Raw genomic sequence first — 27,163 nt, 5'->3', positions numbered from 1 at the left:
GTGAGGTGTTTAAAAACTCCAGCAGCACTGCTGTGTCTGATCCACTCAGACCAGCACAACACACACTAACACACCACCACCATGTCAGTGTTACTGCAGTGCTGAGAATGATCCACCACCCAAATAGTACCTGCTCTGTGAGGGTCCACGGGGGTCCTGACCATTTTGGAACTGGGTGAAAGTGGGCAAACAAAGTATGCAGAGAATCAGATGGACTAGAAAGTGCAGCTGTATGGTAAGTGGAGCTGATGAAATGGACATGTGTAGTTACAAGTGTTCTAATGAGGCGCTCAGTGAGAGTATATAGTCCCAAAAACTCTGGAACTCTTACTGTTTTGTGGCTCTATACAGAACCACGTTTAAAAAAGGAACCTTCTTTAAGGAACCATCACACAGAGGATCTACATAACCATGCAAAGAACCATTCACACTGCTCTCTGAGTGTTCACAGCTCCGTATACAACCATCGCCTTTCACAGACAACCCTGCAAGAATCAGGAGTGCATAACAGCAAATGAGTGAATTCATTCAGACTCTCTTTTTTGCGTGTCATCATAAGCTTCCCTCTATTTTGCTAAGTCAGTTTATAATCCTTAATGTTGTTCATATAGAACATCATAACCTGCGCCTGTGTTGTTGTTCACTTTCTGAGTGTATTTAAGGTTATAAACGAATTAAATCAAGAACCCTTTTGTTCAGTTTTATTACAGCTCACCCTCCACGCTGAGGCGAGTCGATCGGGCTCGATTTCGCATTGGCTCAGTCCACACGGAGCCCAGCCAATCAGGAGGCGGCAGCCGTGCGTGAAGTTCTACCTGTTTTCCGACGAGGCCCCGCCTCCGGCGCTGGGATTGGCCAGTGGAACGCCTTCTCCTGCGCGACGATTGGCTGGTCGTTCGTTGTCATACGCAGTGCTCAGTTCTAGAACGCTTCACAGGCGGGGCTTGTCGCTGGGCGAAGCGTTCGAGAAGGGGGAGAGGCTGGCGATTGGCTAACCTACCGGCCAATCGTAGCACGCGAAGGTGGGCCTAGAACCGCGAGTGCTAAATCACCAGCCAATCGTAGAGCAGGAGGCGGCGGCTCGCAGCGCAGCGAGGTGTGGTTTGTCCCGAATACGGGTGGGAAAAGAAATCCAACGCGCTCCACGTTATAGTTGAGCACAACGGCAAGAGCAGATCCGCACAACTCAGCCGGACAGCGAGAGTTGAGCAAGAGGACGAGCCGTTCATTTACCTGTCTTTACTCTCACGCGCTCCTTTTTTCATTTTTATTTTATTATTAGTATTTGTTTATTTGTATTCGTTTTATTGATCCCACCAGCCAGTCTTTCGTGAAGCATATAAGAAGCGTGACGGCTCAGTTTAAGAGTTTGTGATTTGTTTTTTCTTCGCGCTAGATGGTCGTTCGCGTTCTACTCAGCCCACGGCAGCGGATGAGGCTCGTGCAAGTTTGAATCTCTGAGGATTGGGGTCTCTGTGTTTGTGAGGGGTGGCGGGGGGGATCCCGGACCGTTCCAGCAGTCTGTGGCCCGGTGGATGCATGTAGTGGACAGAGGGGCGTCCGTCCGCGTGTGAGGGGCTCGATCGCTGTCCAGAAGTCTCCAACTCCGCGCGCGCCATCAGCATCCAAGCCCCGGGTGCCTCGAGCTCCGGGGGGTGAGGGTCTCGACCATGATCTCTCTAGGAATACTCCTCAACCTGGTCTTCATCAGGGGTAAGGACAGTGTCTCCTGGGCTTTCCCTTTTCTTTCTTTCCTTTTATCCCCCTGTAAATCAGTGCACGAGGGTCTGCCTCAGGTGCCTCATCAGAACGAGGAGAAAAACAGCAACACAGACAGGACCTGAGGACTGAGTCTGCAGACTGTCCTCCTTCAGCATCAGACATATGCTCAGCTGAGTCAGACTCGCTTCCAGCGACGAGGCTGAAGTTGCTCTTCCTATTCGCCAGATTCTTGTTCCAGTTTTCCCGTTCCTCCTTAAATGGTGTGGCATTTAAGGTGGAACGGGAAAATTCGAATAAGAAGCTGACTTCAGCCTCGTGCAGGATCACGAGTGTTACAGTTCAGTGTGATGATGGGCGGATGGTGCAGTTTTATAGCCCCCTTTTTTTAAGGACCCCTCGCACTAACGCGCATCATGAGTGATATTTATAAGCAGGGGTCTGCTGCTGCCCTCTCCAAAGTGGGCTTGATTGTTGGCCCCCGTGTAAAGCTGTAGCAGGTATAGGTGTGACTTTAATGGCAGAGAGGTGGTCCACATTGGCATTGAAATATGATTCTCCTCACCTCTTGGAGTGTGTTAGGAGACCCCTGTCACACTCAATAGACTGTAGTTCTAGTTGGTCTGTGAGATTGGACACCTCTCTCTCTCTCTCTCTCTCTCTCTCTCTCTCTCTCTCTCTCCCACACCCATATTGCACAGTTGTAATGTTTTTTTATTTGGCCTGTGCATCTCGATCAGACTCCCTGTGTAACGCTGCACTCTGTGATTACACTCCTGTAATTAAGCAGACTTAGGGATGAACCCACAGGAGCGCTCGCGCAGGCGCGCGCATCTCCACTCTGAGCAACTTTGTAAGGGGGCACATAAAAAGGTCAGGACCGCCAGAGTCCGTGTACTGATTGTGCGCCCGTGCGTGTGTGTGCGTGTGTTGTCGTGCGCGGTGTCGCTCGCGCTCCGGCGCTTCCAGACACGCTGCAGCGCGCGCCTCTTCGGCAGCTTTATTTATGAGCCGCGTTAATGATGTGAGTGTGCGCGCGTGGGCGTGCGTGTATGTGTATGTGAGCGCGTGTGTCCGAATCGTGAATAGGTCTCTCTCTCTCTCTCTCTCTCTCTCTTTCACCATCTCTCCCCAACGCACTGTTTATGAGACTATAAGTCTCTCTCTCTCTCTCTCTCTCTCTCTCTCTCGCTCTCTCGCTCTCTCTCTCTCACACACACACACTTTCCATCAGTCCTTCCATCCATCAGTCCATCCAGTCCTTCTCGTTCGCCTTCTCTTTCTCTCACGCTTCAAGTCTCTCCCTCTCTCTTTCTCTTTGACCCTTTCTCTTACAGTTTATAAGTCTCCTACACTCTCTCTTTCACTCACTTTCTGTTTCTCTCTTTCTCCTTTCCTCTCTCTCTTTCTCTCCCTATCCCTCTTTCATTCTCTATAAGTCTCTTACACTCTGTCTCTCTCTCCCTCTCTTTTTCTTTCATTCCATCTCTCTCTCTCCTCTCTCTGTCTCTCTCTCTCTCACACACTCTTTCTGTAACAGTCTCTCTCTTTTTCTCTCTCTCTCTCTAAGCCTCCTTCTCACTCCCATTTCTCTCTCTCTCTCCCACTCGCTCACTCACTCTTTGTAAGTCTCTCTCTCTCTCTCGCTTTCTCTCTCTCTCTAAGCCTCCCTTCCTCCCTCTCTCTCTCTCTCTCTCTCTCTTCTCTCTCTCATTCTCTGTAAGTCTCTCTCTGTCATGCTCTCTCTCACTTTCTCCCTCACCCACTCTCTCTAAGTTTCTCTCTTTCACTCTCTCCCTATAGTCTATAAGGCAGGATCAACATGTCAACTTGCAAAGTTACAGAATTAGCATTTATTTTTTTATTTATTCAGTCTTGGTATTCTGGACTCTCAGGGTTTGGATGTCGCACTGAAAAAAAGCTGCACTGAAATTAGTGTTGATTCAAATGTGTGTGTCGTTTTCACATTAATAAAATATATCGCCTCCAATCAATTGTGCTGATGTAATATATATTTCACTGATGCAGAAATGATGTACACGTTTGAATCGGCTAAATTCAGTGCTGTATTTTCTTCACTGTGGGTTTGTCAGCGTATGAGAAAATCAAAGCCCATAAATCTGAGGAGGAGAGGGCTGTGTGTTAATCTGGGAGTCTAAACGCACCAACCAGACTAGATGATGGACACCAACTTCAGAGGACTGAGGAGTTTGTGATGGACATCAAAGCGTGGATGGGGAGGCTCTAACTCCTGCTTAATTCAGACAACACACAACTGCTGTGTGTTGGTCTGAAGGCTGTAGAGGCGAGCTGTCTGATTTACATGTGAAGCTTCTCTGAGACCTCAGACTGACGTTTTTTATCGTAGACAGGTGTGTGCGTGTGCCAGCCAGGCCGCCTCACTGACACCCTGAGGCCTGACTCCAGGCGCCAGATGTTGACAGCTGTGGAAGTAATCCTGCCAAAAACGCAGACCGCCTAAATCAGCGGTTCTCAGCTGGACTTGCCTCAGGACCCACATTTGTCCTTTTTCATTAAGTCACGACCCAAAAGCAATTTAGCAGTTTAACACATTCATATTTTGCCCTACAAACACCCAGTGGTTTCTCTCTCCTGTCCTCAGTGTAAGAAAAAGTGCAATATATATATTGATATAGCAGAATTAATCATGTTTTCATTTCAGTGCCAAGCTGAGAAAAACTACCCAACTGCTGTGTATGTTTGTATTAGGCTAAATTAAAGAGGAATTCCATTGATTTTTCAAAATGTCTGCATAATTAAGTGTTTAAGATGTAAACAGAGTCATTCAGATAGGTTTAATGTGAAATGCTGCACTTTAGAGAAACTTACAGAGTCTGAATTCTTCACAGTGGTGCTTATGGGAACCAGATGTCTGAAGAGTTCCCCAGAAAGCTATTACATGAAATGGTTATGAATATGTTGCTGTATATATAAGCTGTTGTTTTACAGTAGCTTTGAGATAGTGTTTTGGCCTAAAATGTATTCTTTAAATAGATTCCTAGTGAAGAGGTACATACAAAAACTTTCTTTGTTTTTTGGGATTTGTCACTATTTTCTGCTACCAGCATTACATATATAAACTCAGAAGATGTGGAGCTTCACTGGTGCATTTGGGCAGCAAATAAAATGGCTGTATTCATGTTCAAGACATCACAACCCCTGGTTCCTCTCACCACCTCTGTAAAGAAGCGTCTGTACAATGAACCATTTCAAATCAAACCACTCTGAAGGACTTTGTTTACGTCTCAACAATTGAATTGTGCAGAAATTTTGAAATATTGGAGGAATTCCTCTTCAGATTTGAGGCCTGCATCCTCCTTTTTTGTAATTGTCTGCTGATGATGGGTGTAACATACAAGCTGCAAGCAGGAGATGCAAGCTGCCTTTCAAAATAAAAGCACACAGTTGAAAGTTATTTAAACATTTAAAAGGGATGGAGAAAAGAACACGCCCATCATCCATTCCCAGCCTGCCCACCAGTTGAGGACTTCCAAACTCAACAATTCCTGGTCCATTTTTGCAGGTGGACGTGATTTAAAGTCAACCTGAAATCAAATTTGACATTTTTTCACCTGTTAATGCATGTCTCTGATAAAATTAAGCACACTACTTTTTATCATATCGTTTAAAAGACAAAATTCTTGTTTTCCGTAATCTTCCATCAAAATGTAATGACTTGTCTGCTACTGAAGTGTCATCTGATTTTTGATGACATCAGGGCAGAGAAAAATAATATTAACCAATAATGTTGTGTTTCACCTCCCCCTCCCACCACCCCCACCTATCAGCAAGAGAAACGCTCAGTTAGCTTAGAGACCCTCCATCATCTTTCACTCTGAAATACGTCACAGAGGGAAGGAAGATGAGCTGATTTCTGATTCTTATTGACCTCAATGACCCCTTTTTTTTCTTATTGACCCCTTTTTGTTGTGACTGTCACGGCTACAGTCTGTACTGCCTGTTGGTCTGAATGCCGCTAGAAGCAAACGCCTGATTACATGCTAAAAAGACTTTCTTTGAAGAAATCTCATGGTTCTTATTATAGACAGGTGTATGTTTGAGCCTCTAGCCTACCAGAAACTCCAGGCACTAGATGTTTCTGCTAAAAATATGGACCACCCAAACAAATTAGATCTGTTTTAGCATTTTAGCAGGACTCTTTTCAGGACGTAGCTTCATCATAAAAGTGTGTTAGAAGAGTGTAAAGCGGCTGGACTGTGAGTGTTTTCATTCTGTCCATTAGAAATTAGATCTGTTTCATAAGTGTAAAGTTTTATGAGTTTGTAGTTTTGAGTCGTGACCCACAAGTTGAGAATCAGTCATCCTAATCGATTCCTGATCTGTTTAGTGGGCAGTTTTGATTCAGAATACTTTTTGAACATTTGGGGGCCCAAAGCAACCACCTTCTACCCCAACCCCCCAATTATATTCTTTAAAGAACTAGTACACTGTAAATATTGGTGTTTTAATAAGTAATAAGGTGACAGAGCAAAATACATAGATTGTTGTTTGTGGTATTTCAAAGTTCAGTTAATCCAATTCGAGCCTAGTAACTAACTTTTTTAAGTTAAAACTGTTTTTTTTTACTGTGTACATAATTTATTTTGATCAGGAAAATAAGCATGTCTGGATCCCATGTGCTTTTTCTACAAAGAAAAAATTAAAAGAAAGTACACTCAGTGCTCCTCTGGTGGCTTGCAGGCCCTAACCCACTGTTCGTAGCCACAAACAGCCCTGCAAATACTTTGAACATTGGAGCTGTTTTGTTTGGGTCACTGCTACATAAAAGTGCGAATGAAGATTCAAAGCTGCCGGTTGGGTCCTCACTCTGCGCGAAGGTGCGCTGCTTTGATTGTAGCTTGCTGCTTTGTGGCTACATTCACTAATTGGCTGCTTCCACAAAGCTGGCGCTTGGGCGTACGAGGCCCGAAAGTGGCCAAGGACACATCCGTGGACAAGCTAATGACACAAGCGTTTTCAATGGATCAAAGAGAGTTAAAAGAATGGGGACTAGAAGAAGAAGGCGCACACAAACACGTATATGTCCACAGAGGTTGGGTCCAGGGGCCTTAGAGGCATTAACAAAGGTAGATGTTATTGCCAATCATCTGATCTTGACATATGGGGGAGTGGAGGGACGTTTCGGGGGCCTTTAGGGTCGTGTGTGTGTTTTGTTGATAACGAGGATTTGGAAGGCAAACATGGGAATGGCAGATGGTGTTGGGCTTGCGCCTCGGCTGGAAGACTCAAGCCAAGCGACAGAATCTGAGAGTGAGTGTGTATGTGTGTTCAAGGGAGAGGGTGAGAGTGAGAGAAAGGCAGTAAACCAGCTTCCCCTCTCGCCCAGGCCTGATTTTAGCATAATGTTGCAAGCTAATTATCATTAAACGGATGGCGTTAGCTAAGTGCAGTAAATCAGCGCAGAGCTGTATGGAGTGTTTGTGTGTGTGTGTGTGGAGTCGGCCTCTCGCCTGGCACTGAACCTTCCTCTCCGAATCTTTCGGATTGTGCTCCGTTTTCTCCGCCCTGTCAATCATACGGGCCTATCCTGCCCGCTCGCTTTAATACAGCCGCCACGCTCTGATGGGACGTGTCACCAATAGTGAATAGGACGCTGCTCTGACCCACATTTCGCAAAAAATACCCCTCTGAATCTCTGCCTTAAAGAACGAACCACAGACGTCACCCCTCAAATGGCGTTTTATTCTCTTATCTTCTACTTTGTGTACTGGAGAGAACTGAAGGTGATGATTTGTTTTTGTGGTGCTTGAAATTCAGGGTCATCTGGGGATCTCAGTGGCCATCAGTTTTGTCCTGAAATGAAATGGATAGTTCAGTGAAAAATGAGATGCACACAGTTTTCCTCATGTGTATTGCATAAGATGGATTTGGCTTAAGTTTTGACTGACATTTCACACCGATATTTGATGATGTGCAGTCATATGTGAAAGTTTGAACACCCTCGAAGAAATGACATGTTGTGTTGATTTTCTAAGTGGAAATAAGTCAACATATCCTCTGGAGAACAAACTTAAATACGGCATTTTCTGCAGATTTTATTGCACAATTTATTTGCTGACTTTAACACATTGGAAGAAATATAAAAGTATGAAATATAAAAAATGTGCAGTTTGTTTTCTGACCCACAAGTGGACAATCAGTCATCCTAATCACTCCTGAACTCTTTAGCGATTTTGAAATTTGATTAAAAATGCTTGCTGAATATTTGGGGGCTCTAAGCAACCCCCTTCTACCCCACCCACCCCAGTTGTATTCTTTTGTAAGCAAGTATAAAAAAAGAACTAGTTCACTGTAAAAAAAATGATGTTTAAGCTTAAAATTTTGAGCTCATTGAACTTGAAATAATAAGCTGTCAGAGCAAAATACACAGATTGTTGTTCATGCTATTTTAAAGTTCAGTTAACTCAAAAGAGCCCAGTTACTAACCTTTTTAAGTTAAAACAGTCTTTTTTTACTGTGTACATAGTTCATTTTGATCAGGAAAATAAGAATGTCTGGACCCCACTCGTGCTTTTTCTTCGAAAGAACTGAATAATTAAAAAAAAAACGTATGTGTTCAGTACCTCCCTGGTGGCCCTAACCCACTGTTCATAGCCAGAAATGGCTTTAACATATTGGAAAAAATGTAAAGCATGAAATATAAAATGTGCCATAACTTTTGCACAGGCCACATTTTGTGTCTTTTAATGTTTAATTCAACAATAAACAGTAATTGTGCATTAAAATGTGCAGTTTGTTCTCTGTAAAGTGTGTCTAATTTATTTTCACAAAACATGTCATTTGACCAAAGGTGCCCAAACATTCTCATACGACTGTATTTATTGTATTAAAGTAGATCAGACAGTTTAGGTGATGCTTGGCAACTATGTGTGTGTTTAGTTCATTTTACTAAAATCCTAGTTTAGTAAAAAGCTCATTTCTACTTTTTATAAATGTATATGTATCAGCTTTGCTATCTGCATTGGCAGATATGTACATGAAAAATATCAGATATTAGCATTTTAGTATCAGAGCTTACACCCCACCAGCTCTCTTTGTGAAAAAAACCTCTTTGTGAAAACTGCATGTCTGGAATCCATGTGCGGAGATGATGCGTCTGTGTTCTTCTGATTGATAAAGTGTTCAGACTGGCTTGCCATTGTGGGTTAGACTGGACTTATTGATCATTTAACCATGTTGGATCTGTTGGTATTGACAGCTGTGGCTGGTTTACTCCCGCTGACCATAAGTGCGACCACACAAGCGTGCTTACACTTACTCAATACAGACACACACATCAGTCTGCACAAACACTCTCCTTTTACTTTTCTGTATTGTATTGCTGTGCAATTTTTGGTAATGGCCGCTGCAGGGTCTTTCTGTGCGTGTGTGCTGTGTGACCAGAGGCGTAGCTACAGGGGTGGCCTGGGGGGCCTAGTTTCTCTCACTTGAAAGCCAGGCACCCCCCAGAATTTCTGACTGCTCAAAGGAGAAAAAGTCAATGAAAATGTTCTTATAATACATGATGAACCCAAAGGTGCAGAGTTCTCGCGTCTTGCAGTAAAGTCGACCGTGATATACAAAACAAAACGACAAGAGCATCGCATTCTTCAGCCATTCAAACAGCACATCTACTCCTAGTGTTGTACAAGGTAGGGCTTCACCTGCCTTGGGGCAGCTAAATGTGAGGTCGATGTTGTGTGTAAAATGTGATTTCTTTTTCTCTGGATTACAGAAGCTGCAACAAAGTAGGATCGTTGGCTAGTTGTTGGCTGTCAGTGCCACTATAGCGATGTCTATGGGACATAATGCTTCCCAATAGGCCTGGCCCTGGTAACAGCCCCCCAGTGATGGTAAAAATATTGGTTGCTGCTGGTTTAAAAATGTGTTGTGCATTTGTTGATTTATTTCATGCAAAGCATGAAAAGAGAATAGTATTCCTACAATTTTGAACATGGTGACTTGATATTGTGTCAGATACAACAGCTTCAGGTTTCAGGAACACATGAGTAAAATCATCTCTCAGCTCTCGTACATCAGACGAAACAGTCGTTTCAAACGGCCACAGGTGAAATGGCTTCAGAGAAAAAAAGGCATCAGGCTGAAACTAAGAGGCCTCAGATGAAAAGTTTGTGTGAAACTTGCAATTCTGTTCTTTATTGCTAAATTAATCACAGTTTATGGGTAAATTTCAGATGATAATGCACTACAAATCTATTCATCAACGTTGATGGATTTACAAAACTGGAAGCGAGTTGGATTTTTTGTTTTTGAATGTGAGCAAACAAGTTTATAAAAATGTTTTTGTGGTGTTTAAATGCTATTTTTTTATTGTGATGCAATTCTTTTTCAAGAAAGCTGCTGTCTGTTTGATCTCTTCTTTGTGGAGAGATGTGAGTTGTTTTCTCACCGCTCTCCTTCCAGCCCTCATTGCTCACTAGCAGCTCAAAACAGCGCTACAACTTTCACACACAGAGAGCCAACAGTGTCCTTGTTCATCTGATAACACAGTTATGGGGAAATTTTGTTTTGTTTGACGAAAAATATCAAAGCCTGCAATAGAATGGCCACTGTGGTGGGGCCTGCAGAAAGAGGTTAACCGTTTACTGTGGTTCTTTTCCACGCAGTTACCCGAATAAGAGGATTCTGTTGCTGGCACTACTTCCTAGCTTTTCCCCAAAAGCTGTAACCAGGCTCCCCTAAAATAAAATTCTGGCTTTACCACTATTAATGACTTAAGGCATGTTTCCCAGGCTGTTTGTATGCGTGTGCAGCATCATTCTTGTGTACTGAATGTGATTTCGTCAGGCAGACCCCCACACACACACTTCCACACACACCATAATACCTAGGCCAGCATGTGTCTGATTGCAATCGGCCTCCATACTGAGACCGTTTCCTTGTGTGCAGCTTCTGCTGTCTGTCATTCTGCGTTTATTTTCTCTCTCTCTCTCTCTCCTCACGCACTCTCTCTCTCTCGCTCTCTCTCTCCTTGTTTTTTTTACTTTCTATCCCTCACTCTCTTCTCACTCCTCTTCTTTTTTCTCTCTTTGCGCTTTTTTTTTTCAGTCTCTGCTCTAATCTCTCGCTCTCTGTCCACACTATCTTTAGAGCAGTACCATAGGCAGTGGATAAATGCAGAAAGGCAGTGGGCTAAAGGAAGCTTTAACCCATTTTGCTCTCGTTGTATTGTCGTTTGTGCATTGCTCCATGTTGGTGTGTTGTTTATCGTTTATTTTACAAGAAAAGACTCAGTGGCATAGAAATCTGGATTGTTCTTTTCTAAAGGCTTTGAAGGAATAGTTTGACTTGTGACTTATAAAAGCCTTTTTCTTCCACCACTTATGTTCAGCTATTGGCAAGCACTGTTAGTCAGTAATCAGAGTAATCACATCAAAGCATGAACGCTGCCAGAATCAGTTGCGATACAGCATGTAGAAATTAAAGCTCCATCCCACTTTAAAAAGGCAAAAACAACCTCATTTACAGGCCATTTCTTTCTAACTATGTCTTTTCCAAGAAAAAACAGAAGGGATTAGACTTTTTAACAGATCATATTTACACTATAATGATCCCCTTCACACAAATGTAGTCGATCAGCCAGGACATGTTGGCTTCTTTAGTTTTGGATTAAAGCTATGAGGCTAATGTAGATGTAATGGGAGCCTATAGACACTATTTTGCAATGTGCAAGCTGCACGATCAGATCATAACACACATTTCCTTAGACCTCACACAGTTGTTAAGTATTCTTAAATAGACTTGTTTACAGGGAAGGATTACTGACTGGGCCAATGGGGCCAGTGCCCAGAGGCCTCTGACTGCCAGAGGCCTTGGGTTACCTCAGACCACAAGGGCTGAGGTGGCCCAATTTCTGGGGAAAACTGCGGATATTAACACGAGATCAACAAATAGCCTTTGAATATGTACAAATGACTAATCAAATGGAATAAATGAAGAAATGTTATCTGTCCCCAGGCCTGTTTTTTGTTTTCAATTATTATTGACTCATGGGATATTATTGTTGCCATTCAGAGGGGATGTTAGTGTTTATTCTTCCATATGTGTAGGGCTACTTCAGTTTTTGTATTACAACTCAGGTTGGTTTGAAAAAAAAGAGAAGAAAACTTTATTCAAATATTGCAAAAAAAAAAAAATTATAGTATGGTCTATACACACACTGCACTACTTACTGCAGTCTTAGCCACCTAAGCATGTTGTTTAAAACACCATTTAGGTTGCCAGCAAAAACACCATATATCATTAAAATAGACTCAAATAAACATAACTACAGTAAAAAGTAACAAGACTTTCATATTTTGAAAAATGCATTTAATATATTCTGAGCCAGTTTAAGGAACAGTTTGGTTTCAGATTTCTCCTCAATGCTCCAGACATCACACGGATGTATTATCTTCCAACACCAGCACACCTGATTTAATATATAAATATTATGTATATTAATGAGGTATTGTTTGGCTAAATGAAGTGTTGAATGATAACCGATGACTACAATTAACATTAGGCTGCCACAAGTAGAGGTTTGGAAATGGTTAAACAAACACAGTGACATATGTAAAATTACTACTTATTGTATTAATGTTATTCAAATTTATTCTAATATTAGTGTTTTTTCTAAGCTAATAAACACTTACTTCCCAGATAAACAGCCTATTAAATAGGTGTCTAAAACTTTTACACAGTACTGTATTTATATATTGTCACTGTCAGAACAAAAAATCGTATCTCAGAAATGGTGAGGAAAGAAGGAAGAAGAAAAATACCTTCTTAATTTCTTTTGTAAGTTAATGTAGTGAAATTTCTGTTGGTCCATTCATCCTGACATGTTGACACAATGTAAATGGACGGCAGGCATTTTCAAATCATCAAACAAAAACAAAATAAAAACCAGACCAGAATTCCAACCATATATATATTACACTACAGGATATTACACATTCATATTTCCATGACAAATAAATTTTCCAGTGTTGCTCAAGGTAGACATAAATGTGAACATGAAATATTGCTTAATCTCACTTTAGGTCTTTATTTTATTATTTTTTTATTTATTGTACATTATTTTTGGAGTGGGAGGGGGGCTCTTAGAGATTCCTCACAAGACCATGATCTGTGTTTTCTTGCTTATGTGGCTTCTGACAGTGTATAACACACAGTTTTCTATGACAATGGATAAAAAATGTCACATAGTAGCAGCCATCTCCTGGCCTGAATGTGGCCCACTGTAATAAAAAACAATAAGTCATTATTAGTGGGATAAGTGTGTTCATTACGTCTTGTCTACATTAGCCTCGTAGCTCCAGTCCAAACCTGAAGAAGCAAACTTCAGACACCAGAGCTCTCCTGGCTGACTGACTACATATGGAATATGTGGAATTACTGTGCAAATGAGATTTTTCATCAAACTTTCCCTTTAAAAATCCCATTGTGAAAATGCGTAATTTGCCTTTTTACTGTTGTAAAACATCCAGCATGGAGAATCCACAAGAGTGATTGCAATGCTGGCTAAATACATGGCAATGAATAGCCTAATTCCATTTGTCTGGTCATTTTGCTTTGGCTGCTGCAGTCTGTTTCTCCTCCTGCCAGAGCCGGAGCTGGACGCTGCTGTGTGTGTTTTTTCCTGAAGCCCAGGCCCAGTGCCTCCATGGCAGTTTAGTCTACAGCCCGCAGCCGCCGGCGCTCAATCAGCACATGCTTTAAAATGAGGCCTAGCGGCAATTAGGACACCCTGCTGCTCCAGAGGGTGAGAGAGAGAGAGATGGGGGATGGAGAGGGAGAGAGAGAGAGAGAGAGGGAGAGAGAGAGAGAGGGAGAGAGAGAGGGAGAGAGGCAGTTATTATACCCATGCAGGGATAGGGTTCACGCTGGGGTCGTGAAGTTATTTTCCCTTTTTTATTTTTAAAAGTTTATGAAACTTAATAAAAAACAGAGAGAAAGAAGTGATGACAGCAGCACACCGAGCCCAGCTGTGACCTCTGGGGGTTTAAAGCTGTGGCGTGAAGGACTGTTTCTGAAATGGACTTCTTTTGAGGATTGATGGCCTTTTCTTTCCACGATCAGAATATTTTCCCATCGGTCGTTCAGACAGCGGCAGACTGGACACTCCTCACATGATGTTTTAAACAGCTGTCACCGAAAGCATTAATCACTGCCCTGTTACTTGTTGTATACTGGCTAATTTGATTAACTTACCATAATGTTTGACCCTGTGGATTTTGACCCATAACCCCAAATGTGTGTGGACCCCATCCCCCAACCTTTTGTCCAGTCCTTTGCTCCTCTCCTTTCCTCATCCCCCTCTCCTCCTGCTGTGGTGTCTGTGAATGTCGTTAGAAATACCCACTGTTAGCCCAGGAAAGATCTACTTATACAGAAATGGCAGCAAATCTGTTTGTGTTTGTTTTGCCTTTTTTAGGCCAGAATGAAGATTTAAATTCAACATGCTGTATCACGATTGATTTTGGCAGCGTTCATGCTTTGATATGATTAATGGCTGACAGAATGCTGGTGGTTTTACATCACTCATTCCCAATGGTTGAATGTAGCAGCTCTAACTTTACAATAATAAATGTGATTTTGTTTTAAACAATGTTTAAACATATTTCATTTCATGAAAATGAAATAACACATTAAGAGAAAGATTTAGAGAATAATTTAGAAATGTATGAAAAAACACCCATAATTTCCGTCATGTAGTAAACCCTAAAAAGTAAAAGACCATGAAACAGATCAAAATCAAATAATGGTAAAATGAAATAGAAAAAGATATAATTTTCACAATAACAGAAACTTAAAAGAAATGCATAAAAATAGAGAAAGATCATCTCAACGCATTTGCACACATGCTCATAATCTTACATAAAAGGCTATGTATATATATGAATTTTTCTATAATGAAATAAATCCTAAAAAGTAAAAAGAGAAGACTTGGATAAAAAAAAAATGATGCTGAAGTTTAAAAAGTGCTTTTCAGAATATTAAAGAATGCATAAAAATAGAACAAGATCATCTCAACAGGTCAACACATTCAAATAATTAAACATACCTCACATGTAAAGACATTACTGAGGAAACAGATCTCATATAGGTGAAATAGACCCAAAAAGAAGTCACAGACAGAAAGAGAGAGAAGGCAAGAGTAAGATAAGTGAGGTGGGGAGTGAGAGCACCATCAGTCTCTTAGCATAGACTTAGTATAGAACTTAGCATAGAACAAAGCTGTGATATCGTATCATTTGTTGATTCATCACATAGCTAAACTACTATAACTGAGACTTGGATTGATTCACAAAACACACTGTCAGTGGATAAAGCTGCAGTACTTATATTATTTTTGCTAAAATTGAGAGATTTTAATGTTACACACAGCTCAAAAAGAAGATCCAGCTCAATGTTTAGGTCTCAAATGCAGTTAACATTGTACTGATATGAATATGTGATGACAGTGGTAGATAATTTGCTTACATCCTTGGAAGTTGCGTCCTTTACCTTGGTTTCTCTTTGAATGTTCTTTCAATATGCTCACAATCATCAAATTCAGAAGGTTCCAAATAAATAGCCAAAGTTTTATTTAGACAGTGTTAGTTGTACATCAGGGAGGTGGAAAAAGGTTATTCTACCACAGGATGTTATAATGTTTATGACCAATCCACACAAGATAAGAAATCATATTACATCAGAGGTGTCCAAAGTCCGGCCCCAGGGCCAAATGTGGCCCACGGTGTTTTTAATTGGCTCATGGCCTCTGTTTTAAAGTGTGATATAAGTGACCCTTAAGCTGGTGCGCTGCAGTTCTTCCTTTCACCTGATGGCGGCAGCAGTGCTGTTAAATCGCTACACTGCGCTGCACTGAGGTAATAAAGTTAGCTAAAGTTTGAGAGCCGTTCTTCTCTGAGTAGACCTGCAGCTTCATTTACTGAACCACATTTAGTCCAGACTGCAGCCATAAAGCTCAAACTCAATACTGAGGACTGCGATTTTGGCAAGATGGAAATTTGAATACTTTTTCATCGAGAGCCACAGCAAATGCGCCTGCCTCATATTTCAAAAGACTGTAATGAATTTGATATTAATAAACATGAAACAAAGAAAGGTCCTTACAATAAATCTTCAGGAGAGAAACTAAAACAGCTTTCAGCTTCCCGAGTCTAACAGCACCAACTTCTTATCAGAGCAGTTCAGTAAATATCAACCCTTTAAGATCAAACAATAACAGCTATTTATGGTGTTTATTATTAATTAAGTGATTTCTGAAAGCTGGCACTGCATTTATTTGATATATACAGAACATTTTGTAACAAAATTGAAAATTCATAGATTTTTGTTTAGTTTAACAAATGATACTTTGGAAGTAAATATAGTTCAAATATGAATATAATTAATACGTTGGACATGTTTAGTGTTACCCTTAAACAAATCACAGATTCAAACTGCTCTAAACAATCCAACAATAATATAAGCCGTGTATGTTTTATACAGTGATATAAAAAACACAGTAGCTCACAGAAGGCTCTGATTCTATGCACTGATATTTTGAATCATTTGTTTATAATATTTTGGCCCTCAGGTATTTTGGTATTTTATTATCACCGTATGATCTGGCCCTCTCTGAAAGCAGGGATAGATCATGAAACACAGGTACAAAAACATGTCCAAACATTTAATTTATTGTGATATTGTATTCGCTAAACATTTGCAGTCTTAAGTGAATGTAATGTGTCATTAGTAAAGTCATTAGCTTGGGAACTCACAGCCAACGGTCGATCAAACTTTTTTTTGTAATTTTAACACTTTAATATTCAGAGCTGTACATTTAAGAAAGGACATCAACTTTATTTGAGCCAGTGCACGTGAATGTTTTCGTTGAGTGTCTTCATACTTGAGAAAAGCTCAAACACTCATTTTCCAAAGAATATATGATAGAATAGTCACTGAGTGATTCATAAAGGATTAACATAGCTTGAGATCATTTCTATAGCTCGTTTTTAGTTGGTAAAACCTGCCAGAATCTTTGCTGTTAGCCAAGGCAAAGGCAGAGATGCGAAGTCCATCACCAAGATGTGTTATTGCATTACTGTGAGGTTAATTTGAACAGGAGCATGAAGTTTGATGAATTTTAGAATTATTACTTAGCAGACTAGTAAAAACTACATGGCAGATTCATACTAGATTCGGATTACAGATCTCGTTAGTAGTCACTCAAATTACAGCACCGCCATGTAAAACTAATCCAGCTCCAATAGGGCTAATGAAGCACTTTACTGTGCAATTCGCTAGAGTAAGAGTACAGCACTGCAGTCTTCTAGAACAGGAATTCTTAACCTGGGAGTTGGGACCCCCTGGAGGTCGCAATATGGTCTCAAGGAGGGGGGGCACAAGAGTGGTGCTATGATACCTTATCAAACACAGAGAAAATCATTTTGATGAGTGCATACAAGCTCTGCTGAATGGCTGCATCTACAGGCTATGGAAGACAGGCTAATGTGGGTTATGAATTTCTATTGGCTGAGACAGGATCTTGATTGGCCGCTAAACTTATTAAACGCTTTTTTTTTAGCACCAGGCTAAAGACTTGTGGTTTGTGGTGAAGTGATAGCTAAGGAATGCAGGCCCAGTAAGTGAGTAGACTTACTATCTCTCTTTAATGTTTACAGGTGTGTGTGTGTCGGGGTGGATGACTGGGTGGGGTGGGGGGGTGCAATTTGGCAAAAAGTGGTGTTGCAAAAAGGGTTGCACTGTGAAAAAGGCTAGGAAGGTAAAGAATCTGGTTAACGTGTATGTCAATGAATGTGTGTTGTGTTAACCTGTAAGGTAGTTTTGAAACTTTACAAATCGCTGCTCGCTTCCATACTTTCAGCTTGTTAGATAAAGGTGTTTTTCTTCTTGCCAGGGTGCCAAGCGAAGTGCTTGAACGGAGCTAGAAATATTGCAGACCACTGATTGGTTGAACACAATGGTCACACATCATCACTTGTGTCACACGACCACCTTAAAAAAAAAAACACTAGCCAGAATCTGTGACTCTGGGGTAAATCAGAACTACATTTTGCCAGGTATTTGTTCTTTGCCCTGTCATTACACCCCTCTCTCTCTCTTGCTTGCTCTCTCTCTCTCTCTCTCTCTCTCTCTCTCTCTCTCTCTTTCTCAGCACAGTCACAGACATTTGATATGTCTTATACAATGGTAGAACAGCTCTTAAAGTGTACAGCACTTAAAGATTTTAATTGATAATTCATGAACAAAAATGGACGAAAACAAGCAAAATTAACCAGAATTAATGATCAAACTGTTCTAAAACTGTCCATTTGTGACATGGCTGCAATCTGGCAACCCTAAACAGAATGTGAAGCTTCTCCATTGTTGCTACTGTTGTGTTTACTTTTAACAGCAGCGTTGCATTAAAAACCATACCATGCTACCAAAGTGCACTGCCAGGAGGAAAAACGTTGAGTGGTGTTCTAAAGTGTCTTCTGTTCTTGTTCCGCTGACCCCTCCTCCAGGTTCACTGTCCTCGGTGATTCCTCTGTTTCCGGGGACGCTGGACTGCGTGGAGGCTGTGGAAGAGTGCATGTCTGAGCCGGAGTGTGAGAAGCTGTACCGGCAGCTAGATTACTGTGTGGACGAGGAGGCGGTGGCCACGCTGACCCCTGACGCCCGGCAGGCCTGCAGCGACGCCCAGAACGCCCTGCTGCACTACCACAGCCTGCAGGAGTGCAAGTGCCAGCGCGGCTCACGCAGAGAGCCCACCTGCCTCAGAGTCTACTGGACCGTTCGATTCCCACAGGGTGAGGAGGAGCTTGAGTGGATGTGTACATACAGTCGTGGGCAAAAGTTTAGGCGCCCCTGGTCAAATGACACTGTTGATTTATAAAGTGAAAATAAGTTACACATCCTCTACAGAGAACACACTTCAGCATGTTTAAATGTACAATTACTGTTTATTTACTCAATTTAATGTACTGAAAGAAAAATAAAACATAAATGTGGCCGGTACTGCACATTTTATGTTTTGTTTATTCTTTTCCAATATGTTCATCTCACAAATACATTGTAATTGTGCTCTAAAATTAGCAGATGTATTAACAGATGTATTATTTTCACACAGAAAATTAACAGAACATGTGATTTGACCTGGGGTATTTGGACTTTTGGTATTTTTACACATTTGAAAGCACCAGCTGCCCTTTGCAAAGTGTGAACATTTCAATTATGAATGGAGCGTTAGAAATTTCTTCCTTCTCCTGGAACATAAGGCTTTCTTCCAGCAGCGACAGGTCGGAAATTTTAACACAATTGTATAGAACAGATTTTCTTATTTTCTCTATTTTCCACATTTTAGGATAATATTGAAAACATCAAAACTATTAAGTAACAGAAAGCGTGAGTGACGCTATTATCTAAGCCAGGCATGTCCAACTGGGGACCTTCTAGGCTAAAGTGCTGCGGAGATTAGCGTTTACCCTCATCTAACACTCTGAATTCAGTTCATGAAGGCCTTGCTAATCAGCTGACGAGCTGAATCAGGTGTGTTTAATGAGGCAGTGTGCTGAAGTCTGCAGTGTTTTGACCTGTGAGGACTGGAGCCTGACGCATGTGATCTAAGCAGTCACCCAGTCATCAGGAGATCATGAGTTTGACGTAATTGAATTAGCGGTTAATGTTCTCCTCCAAGTGCATACAGCTGTCCAATGACGTTACAGGAGCTGACAACTGGAAAAGATTTAATGGCACATAACCATGTGATAGCATCCCCCCTCCCAGCTTGGTAGTATTGTGTGACAGGGAGAGCCCTAGCTAGAGGGTGGAACTGGACATGACTCAATTGGGCAGACATATCCAAAAATAAAAATTACATAGATAAAAGTGACCAAATAGTGTTAAAGAAATCATTACTCTCTTCTTTGCCGCGAAGCAGCTTTACACACTCTTGATCAGTCTCTAAAGCAGCTTCATGAGGAGCCCCCTGGGATGCTTCCCCCACATCACTGAAGATGATAAACATATTCTGAGACCTTGTTGGCTGCAAAAAAAACAACTTGCTAAGCAGGAGAGCATTTCGTTTTATTTTAATGGAATTCATAAATAAGTGTCAATTTTAAGCTTTAACACATGATGCTTTAGCTCAAAAAGTCTTAAAGAGTATAAACAGTATACATTCAGTTCGATCTATCAAAATTTTATATAGAGTCATAAGCAAAAGTTGATTTTCAAAGTAAAAAGTAACACATCTCCTACAGTGAACACACTTCTGCACATTTTAATGCCCAATTACTGTTTATTTTCTGCATTTAACATATTGGGGAGAAAATGAAATTGAAAATGTGCTAAGGCACATTTTATATTTTATTTTTATATTTTCATTTAGAAACTCATCAAAACATGTTATTTGACTGGGGGTGTTCAAACATTTGCATACAATCATATATCCACCTGTTCAGCCTATAGCAGTTTAGTCCCTACTAACACACTCTGATGTTAGATGTGTTTCAGCCTGGACTGCTTTTTAAAGGAGACATAACATAAAGCTGCGATTGAGAACAAACAGCATTTAAAGGCACAGTAATGAAAATGGCCTGTTTCTAAGGGCTAAAGTGAGGTTGGAGAAATGGCCATGTAAAAATATCATTTGTCTGTGTTTGGTTCATTAACATTATAAGTGGACCTCAGGGAAAAATGTAATATGTGAATATAAAACGTCCGATACAGGCCCTTTAATAAAATAGTAATGAGCAGCCAGTTAATTGTCAGCTGTTGGCTTGATAAGGCCTAATAAGAGGCTTACGTGGGTCTTATAAAGTCCCCTTATACTGAGGTGTTACCCAAGATTTTATTTCAAATAATTTTGGGCTGTTTCTATTGGTCCATTCATCATGAACTGTTCATATGATGTAAAGGGCAGTGGGTGGTTTCAGTTGGTGTATAAGCATAAAAAACAACAACAATAAAAAATGCAGTTACAAGGTTTTGATATGACAGCCACTGTAAATGCATGTACGACATGAATGTATCAGTGTGCATACATGGCTTTATGTGTACGTGACAGAAAATGTGTTGGCGTATGGAAATCTATATGTTCTCATCGGTTCTCTCAATGAATGTCCGTTATAGTTTAAGTGCAACAAAACCGATGAGTTGAGTCCATTCAGTGGCTCTGAATGGTGAGATGTGTGAACAGAGAGATCGTACAGGGTTTCATAAGAGAGAGAGAGAGAGAGAGAGAGAGAGAGAGAGAGAGTGCTTTTCAGCCAGCATCGTATAGAAGTGTCAAGTGCAAAGGCCTGTGTTTCAAATTGGAAATCGTATCTGTAATTGCAGTGTGATATTCACTGTGCCAAAACGCTGCTCTATTTATTTACATTGTGTTTTGCCTGCATGCAAGATAGAGATAAGTAAAAAAAAAGAAAAAAAAAGAAATGATGCAGTGCATTTGGTTGATGTGAAAGAGAGAATGTGAGGCATTTGCTGTGTGTGTGTGAGCAGGGCTGGCTTTTACTATAAGTAGTATCAGCAGTCACTTATGGCCCCCCGAGCCACCATGGGCCCTGCGATTATGCTTTTTTGTTTTTTTTGTTTGTTTTCTTTAGAAAAAAAAAATTATACATGATGACTTTGCTTCAAAACAGGCCAAGAACACTGGCACAAATACCACTTAAACACATTGTTTCATTGATTATGCAGGGAAAAATAATAAATAAATATAGTTACATATTGTTAAATTACTTGCCTTAGATTTTTTTTTCCTGATCAAAATTAAATTTGAATACAGTTTCATTCTTGCATACTAAGCGACATATGTTGCTTGTGTTCCCCAAATGAAGGAAAGGGCTCTGTATGTGGTGGTGGTGTATTTTTATTAGAAAAAGTAGTGATGACTGAATATTGAATACACTGCCATAATCCTGTGGTCTAGATGACATGTTTTGCTGATATTCTTAGTGAAAATAAGAGAATAACACATCATCTACAGTGAACAAACTTAAATAACGCATTTTCTGGGCATGTTAGGGTACAATATCTATTCATTTGTTTAACACATTGAGAGAAAAAAATAAAAGATAAAATATAAAATGTGCCATAACTTTTGCACAGACACATTTTATGTTTCATTTTATTCCCACAACATGTTAAATTTAGCAAATAAATAGAAAGTGTGCAATAAAATGTGCAGAAGTGTGTTCTCTGTGGAGGTACGTATTTTCACAAAGAAAATCAATAAAATATTGATTTACATTTTTACAGTGTAAAAAAAGTATACACTATACAGTATAAGTTCTATATTTATTTATATTTACGCATATACTATAAATATCATCATATTGCCCACCCCTAATGTAAATTCTCAGAGTCATGAATTTGGAGCAATTGTGTATCAGTTTGTAATCTACAAAAGCACTAAACCGTATCCTGCAACCTACAAACCCACTTCCAAAAAAGTTGGGACGGTATGTGAAATGCAAATGAACCAGAAAGCAGTGATTTCTGAATCCAGTTTGACCAGATTTTAAACAAAAGCAGTATAAAGACAAAATATTTAATATTTTAACTTCTTTTTTTTAAAAATACATGCTCATTCTGAAATTGATACCTGCAACACGTTTCAAAAAAGTTCGGGTTTGGACAATTTAAGACTAGGAACATTGTTAAATGTCCAGAAAACATTTTAAAAGAAGTGATTAATCATGCCTGGGTGATTAAAAGGAGCATCTAGGAAAGGCCTAGTCCTTTATGAGCAAGGATGGGTTGAAGCTCAGCAAATAGTCCAGTGAGTGTTTTGCAAGGATTTTAGGTATTTCACCCTGTACAGTGCATAATATCATCAAAAGATTCAGGAAATCCTTAGAAAGTAAAGCCAAAAACCTCAACTAAATGCCTGTGACCTGCAGTCCCTCCCGCATGGGGTCACGAATGCTTTTGCAAACCTTTGGCAATAAACACTGTTTGTCGCTGCAACCACGAACGCAAGTTAAGACTGTACTACACACAGCAAAAGCCATATGTCAACACTGTCCAGAAACACTGCCCACTTCTTTGAGTTCAAGCTCTTCTGAAATGGACTGACGCACAGCGGAAACGTGTGTAACGTGCAAAAAGTCAACATTTTAGTTTATGTGTAGAAGTAACAGATGTTATGTTCTCTGGTCCAAAGAAGGAAAGGACCATCAAGATTGTTACCAGTGTACAGTTCAAAAGTGAGCGTTCGTTCATGGTGTGGTTAACTTGTACATCCGTGACGCACCATTTATGCTGAACACATTTTGAGCAACACATGCTGCCTTCTAGATGCCGTCTTTTTCTGTGATGTCCATGCTTATTTCAACATAACACCAAGGCACATTCTACATATGTTACAACAGCGTGGTTGCGCAATCAGAGAGTGTGGGTGCTACACTGGCCTGTCTGTCTCCTATTGAAAATGTATGGCTCATTATGAAGTGCAAAATATGACAAGGAAGGCCCTATACAGTTAACCATCTAAGGACTTAACTGAAAAATGGTAAAAAAAAATTCCACCTTCAAAACTGGCTCAGTTTGCATCTTCAGTCCCCAAACATTTATTAAGTGCTATTCAAAGTAAAAGGTGATGTAACACCATATTAAACATGCACCCATCCCAACTTTTTAGGAAAGTCTTGTAGGCATCATACATGGAGTGAGCATGTATTTGCAAAAAACTATGAAGTTCAAAAGGTAAAACATGAAATATCGGGTTTTGTACTGGTTTCGGTTTAATACAGGTCAAGCAGAATTTACTAATCACTGCTTTCTCTTTTTATTGGCATTTCGCATACTGTCCTGACTTTTTTGGAACTGGGTTTGTACAACCAACCAAATAAACTCCCTCACTCGATACACACATACTCTTCCTCCTTATTAAAATCTAAGTGCAAACTGTGCCATATTACTTATTATGTATGAAGCACAATCATAGAGCCATCATATAATCCCTGTAATTTGATTAAACAGAGCGGCTCTCTTAATTAGCTGTAATGATAAGGTAATGGTGCAGTTCTGCAGGCTTAATTAGTCTGGAATATTCCGCTTGTTTGGCTCAGATAGAAAGCTCTGAGTGTGTATCTGGATTGATAAGACGATGTGTATTTGCGTGTGTGTGTTGTGTGTGTGTGTGTGTATGTGTTGCAGGGTATGATGACATTGAGACGTCCCCTTATGAAGACATTGAACTGGAGCTCGTAAGAAATTCTGAAACATCAAAACTGGCCTCAATCGTAGCAGGTACTTCAATTATCATACGACTTTTATTGCATACCAAAAACAGTCCCGATTCAGATTTACATTGAATTTTCCCATCCTTAAATTAACACTAAACAAGCTGCGTTTGTTACTGTGATACATCATGTGTCCATAAGTGTCCAGCTCTCCTAATTAGCGAATTCCACTGCTTTAAGGTGCACCCATTGATGAAACATGTTCAATTGCACACATATAGAGAGGGATAGTCTCAATAGAAAAGCATTGATTGCTCTGGAGCAGCTGCATATGAGCCCAAGGTTACCTTGCTTAATGTCAAGCATTGGCTCTAGGGGTATAAAGCCCCCCAACATTGGGCCGTGGAGCAGTGAAACTGCGTTCTCTCGAGTGATGGAGCTCCATCCAATTCCTTTGGGATGAGTCGGAGAGATGTTTCTGATCCAAACCTAATCATCCCACATTGGCAACTGACCTCATTAATGCTCTTGTGCTCCTCACAGCAAAATGCAAATGTAAATATGTAAATGACCTCTGTTCTGATTGGCTGCCCTTGTTCACAAATTCCTTTCTACTCATCTACAGGATGAACGGCTGGTAATTAAGTTATTGGTTGTGACATCATTACCATGATGAATTCAAAATGCTCTGTTTTGCCGCTTAGTTTCTATTTATGAACTGCATGGATTTATGATTGTAGGGACAATGTTAAAGCTGCACTGTGTAAGTTTTGGGATTGGGTGACCTCTCGGGTGGAAATGTATAAGTGCACACAATGTGTGGAAGAACATTTATTAACATAACCCTCCTTCTTCTTTGGACCCCCTCCCTGAGATGAGATGACAAAAAGACAGAGGGAGATAGAGAGAGAGAGAGAGAGAGAGAGAGAGAGAGAGAGAGAAAGAGAGAGAGCGGGGTGAATCTGATGATTGCAAGTGCATTGAAAGAGTATTCAAAGTATTCAGAACTCAGTCAAAACTTGTCAAAAACACTCAGTCACATGATCTACTATTGTCATCATATCATCATCAGTCTAATGTTGATTTTGCATTTGGGACCTTAACATTGAGATGGACCTTCTATTTGAGTCTTTAATTTGTAAATACGTGTGATGTGGTCTGAAAAGGTCCCGCAAAATCTAACCAGGATTTTTAAATCCTTATTTCAGGCTTTAGAGGTCAGCTCACAGCAGCGCATACACACCATATTTTAGAGTGTATACTTTCTCCTGACTCAGTGATGCTACTTCTTTCAGTTTTATCAAAGAAATCTTACATAGTGCAGCTTAAACAACACAAGGAAAACTCCATTTTCCATGATTTGGCCCCTGTAATGTAATATAAAGGCTATTTCCACTGTGTGAGTATCTGATTTCCATTCTTCTTATATAACACCTCAAAATCAAAGGCCGGTGATATATCTCATATTTCACAGTTCATGCTCTCTGTGTTTTGTGTCATCGGGTCGAAAAGATATCTGACGCAGTGTCTGTCGCCCTGCTGACTCTTTCGCTCTCTTTTTCACACCTCTCCTCACACCTTTATCTTCCCCTCCCTCCTTCCCTCCCTCAGTCTCATCTTTACCTCTGGATGGACAGAACCGTTGTCTGAAGGCGGCTCAGGACTGCGGTCTGTTTGAGAAGTGCGGGGCTCTGCGCTCTGAGTACGTTCTGGCGTGCACTAAGCGCGTGGCGGGCTCGGAGCGGTGTAACCGTCAGAAGTGTCACCGGGCCCTGCGCAGGTTTCTGGAGCGCGTGCCAGAGGAATACAGCTTCAGCCTGCTGTTCTGCTCCTGTAATGACCCGCTGTGTGGAGAAAGACGGAGAAAGACCATTGTACCGTCCTGCTCTTATGAGGAGAGAGACACACAGCCCAACTGCCTTCACCTGGAGACCTTCTGCCTACGAGATGACCTCTGCAGGTGTGCAGGGATAAATACACACATAAAATACTGAAAAGAAACAGTGCTGTGCAAAAGTCAGAGACCGATTTCCAGCCAAAACAGCCAGTTATTCAGTTTCAGGAGACATTTCTGAGGAAATTAGATATAAGATAATTCACTTGCAGAAGGAAGGGGAAAGTCAAAAACTGGAAAAACTGGAGTTCGATAAATATTTTGTAATATACTGAGAAAATGGAGCTTCTAACAACCATGCGCCATCAGATAAACAGTCTCCATCAGATAAACAGCACTTAAAGCTTCCATGTTTGAGAGAGAGGAGAAAATCAAGCTCCACTCTTGCTACAGATCTGAGGAAAATTCACAGTGTTTCTGTCCATCCTTCCACTGGGAGAAGACAACTCAGCGCTATGAGTCTGAAGGAATGTGTAGCTGTAAAGAAGCTGTTACTGAGAAAAGAAAACAGACAATAAAGAAGAAACAAGAACAGCAAAACTGGACATTTGAGATGTGGCGTAAGATTTTATGAACTGATGAGACTAAATTAGTAACTGGCTTTACTTGGATTGTTAGAAAAAATACAACCAACTTCTAAGACTGAACTTTCAGATTGTGGCTGCAGATTTCTTTGCAAAACTGAAAGTGAGTCTCCTGAAAAGAATGGAGGCTGTAATAGGGGCAAAGAGTGGACACACTAAATCCAGAAAAATTTGAGAATACTTTTAGCTGTTGGGGCTTTTGTGTCATTTTATGTTAAATATATTTTTCTTCTTTTCCCCGATGCTAAAAAAAATAATAACCTTCCCGTTTGACTGGAAATGAAAGAAATGCAAGAAATCTCTGACTTTTGCACGGTACTGGATATACACTCACTGGCCACTTTATTATAATAGAAAGGAAATATATAAAACTAAAGATATAAATGAAATAAACAACAGGTACACATACCTTTTATCTACAGTCATTGTCCATTTGATTAGCTCTATTTACCATATAGGAGCATTACAGACGGTAGTCCATCTGTTTCTCTGCATAATCTATTTGCTATCCTTTACTCTATTCATCAATGGTCATCAGTGACATCAGTGACTCTGACATGGTATTTACCTGTTCCCTGTTATAATAAGACTTGACGAGCTTGGCCTGAACGCTTTCATCAGCCTAGAGTGAAAGAAAGCAGGATTGGGTTAATCCAGCCTCAAATCCTCCATCTTTCCTTGTTTATCCTCTCAACTGCTAGTTCTGCACTTAACAGACACATTTCTGCTCTTAAAATTGTTTGTGAATACAGAAA

At 40.6% G+C, this 27,163-nt stretch overlaps 1 protein-coding gene across 1 annotated transcript in view; it reads left to right on the top strand.

Annotated features, from left to right (window-relative positions):
* The first annotated feature begins 1,136 nt into the window (after window positions 1-1,136).
* The window catches only part of gfra3 (GDNF family receptor alpha 3), a 48,593-nt gene continuing 22,566 nt past the window's right edge, over window positions 1,137-27,163 (top strand). The window contains exons 1-4 of the mRNA XM_036575575.1: window positions 1,137-1,713; window positions 18,264-18,548; window positions 23,905-23,997; window positions 25,542-25,890. Of these exons, the coding sequence (XP_036431468.1) occupies window positions 1,671-1,713; window positions 18,264-18,548; window positions 23,905-23,997; window positions 25,542-25,890 (770 nt within the window). The 5' untranslated portion in view covers window positions 1,137-1,670. The remainder of the gene's footprint in view (window positions 1,714-18,263; window positions 18,549-23,904; window positions 23,998-25,541; window positions 25,891-27,163) is intronic.

The sequence above is a fragment of the Colossoma macropomum genome, unplaced genomic scaffold (genome assembly GCF_904425465.1).
Source record: "Colossoma macropomum unplaced genomic scaffold, Colossoma_macropomum, whole genome shotgun sequence".
NCBI lineage: Eukaryota > Metazoa > Chordata > Actinopteri > Characiformes > Serrasalmidae > Colossoma > Colossoma macropomum.
The sequence above is the reverse complement of the archived record's forward strand: the minus strand, read 5'-3'. Positions and strand labels throughout refer to the sequence as shown.